Source organism: Trichinella spiralis, assembly GCF_000181795.1.
Source record: "Trichinella spiralis strain ISS 195 chromosome Unknown Scfld6440, whole genome shotgun sequence".
Taxonomy (NCBI): Eukaryota; Metazoa; Nematoda; class Enoplea; order Trichinellida; family Trichinellidae; genus Trichinella; species Trichinella spiralis.
In genome coordinates this window covers 1-1,026 of record NW_003533379.1, presented here as the reverse complement: position 1 = coordinate 1,026, position 1,026 = coordinate 1, and the positions used below count along the sequence as shown (strand labels likewise).

The 1,026-nt window shown below is 39.1% G+C and overlaps 1 protein-coding gene across 1 annotated transcript; it reads left to right on the top strand.

The window, feature by feature from the left end:
• The first annotated feature begins 88 nt into the window (after positions 1-88).
• Tsp_16005 (conserved hypothetical protein) lies at positions 89-853 on the top strand. The gene is made up of 4 exons (XM_003366187.1): positions 89-163; positions 192-219; positions 413-618; positions 749-853. The coding sequence occupies exons 1-4, from the start codon at positions 89-91 to the stop codon at positions 851-853; spliced, it is 414 nt and encodes a 137-aa protein (XP_003366235.1).
• The last annotated feature ends 173 nt before the right edge of the window (positions 854-1,026 follow it).

The window sequence follows — 1,026 nt, the reverse complement described above, 5'->3', positions numbered from 1 at the left end:
TAAATTTTTATGATGGATGTTTTCTCTTCCATAAGAACGATAGGGCGTTGTATGGCCGATACGTCGATGATGTTGTAAAATATGACTAATGGCCCATCGTGCAGATATTCTTTGGCAGAAATACGTTGATGTCATTTTGTCTAAATTATCTACACCACCTTTAGTATTATTATAGTGTAGAATAATGTCAGGCTTGCTTCCCTTTCTGTCGCAAACCTGGTTGTCATTGTGCATAGTACTTGGAACTATAACATTCTTGTTCTTTTTTGGGAGGTATGATACGATGGTGCAATCTTCAGAAAAGGCAAATGTTGAAAAGTTCAATTTTCTGCCTTGTAGTTGCAGCAGTTCCTGGGTAGCTCTGGCTTGTTTTTTTTATAGTTCCAACCAAAGTCAAATTCTTTTTTTTCAGTTCTACCCCCCAGTGCATATGAAGTAAAAAAGTTGTCACATGTAACATTATCACCTTTTACCCCTTTGCCATGTCGAGAACCACTCGCATCCCTTGGTACTTCGCACGAGTTCCACTTGACGGCTTGCCAGTGTATATTTGCATATTCCATGCGTAGCTTGACTTTCAGCAGCAGGCTACCCAAAACTTATTGCCATACTTTGCCGGTTTCTTTGGCATGTACTGTCTGAATTGACATCGGCCTTTGAAAGGATACAGTCGCTCATCAACTGTAACGTTTTCGGAAGGATTATACATCTTAGGTAATTTTTAACCCATATATCCCATAAACTATAGAACCTTGAAAGTGATAGATGTTGCATTGCCTTCAATAATGATAAAGCAGCAGAAGAAGATCGATCATGGGGCCTAAGTGACCCCGGGGATTTCGCATATACGTAAAGTGCATACAGCAGTTACTATGAATGACAGACGCGCAGGAATTTCAGTATATGCAGATAAGGTGAAATGAGGAAAAGTCAAAAAAATTCAACATCAACAGTCAATAATTTTGGTACTAATTTTTATGTTGAAAATCAAAACGGGTCAATATGACCCGGAGGATAACAGGAGGG

Coding starts and splice junctions, on each gene's coding strand:
- Tsp_16005 (XM_003366187.1), top strand. CDS start 89: ATGGCCCATCGTGCAGATATTCTTTGGCAGAAATACGTTGATGTCATT. Junction 220..412: donor CCCTTTCTGTCGCAAACCTG/GTTGTCATTGTG, acceptor CTTTTTTTTCAG/TTCTACCCCCCAGTGCATAT. Junction 619..748: donor CTTATTGCCATACTTTGCCG/GTTTCTTTGGCA, acceptor CATAAACTATAG/AACCTTGAAAGTGATAGATG.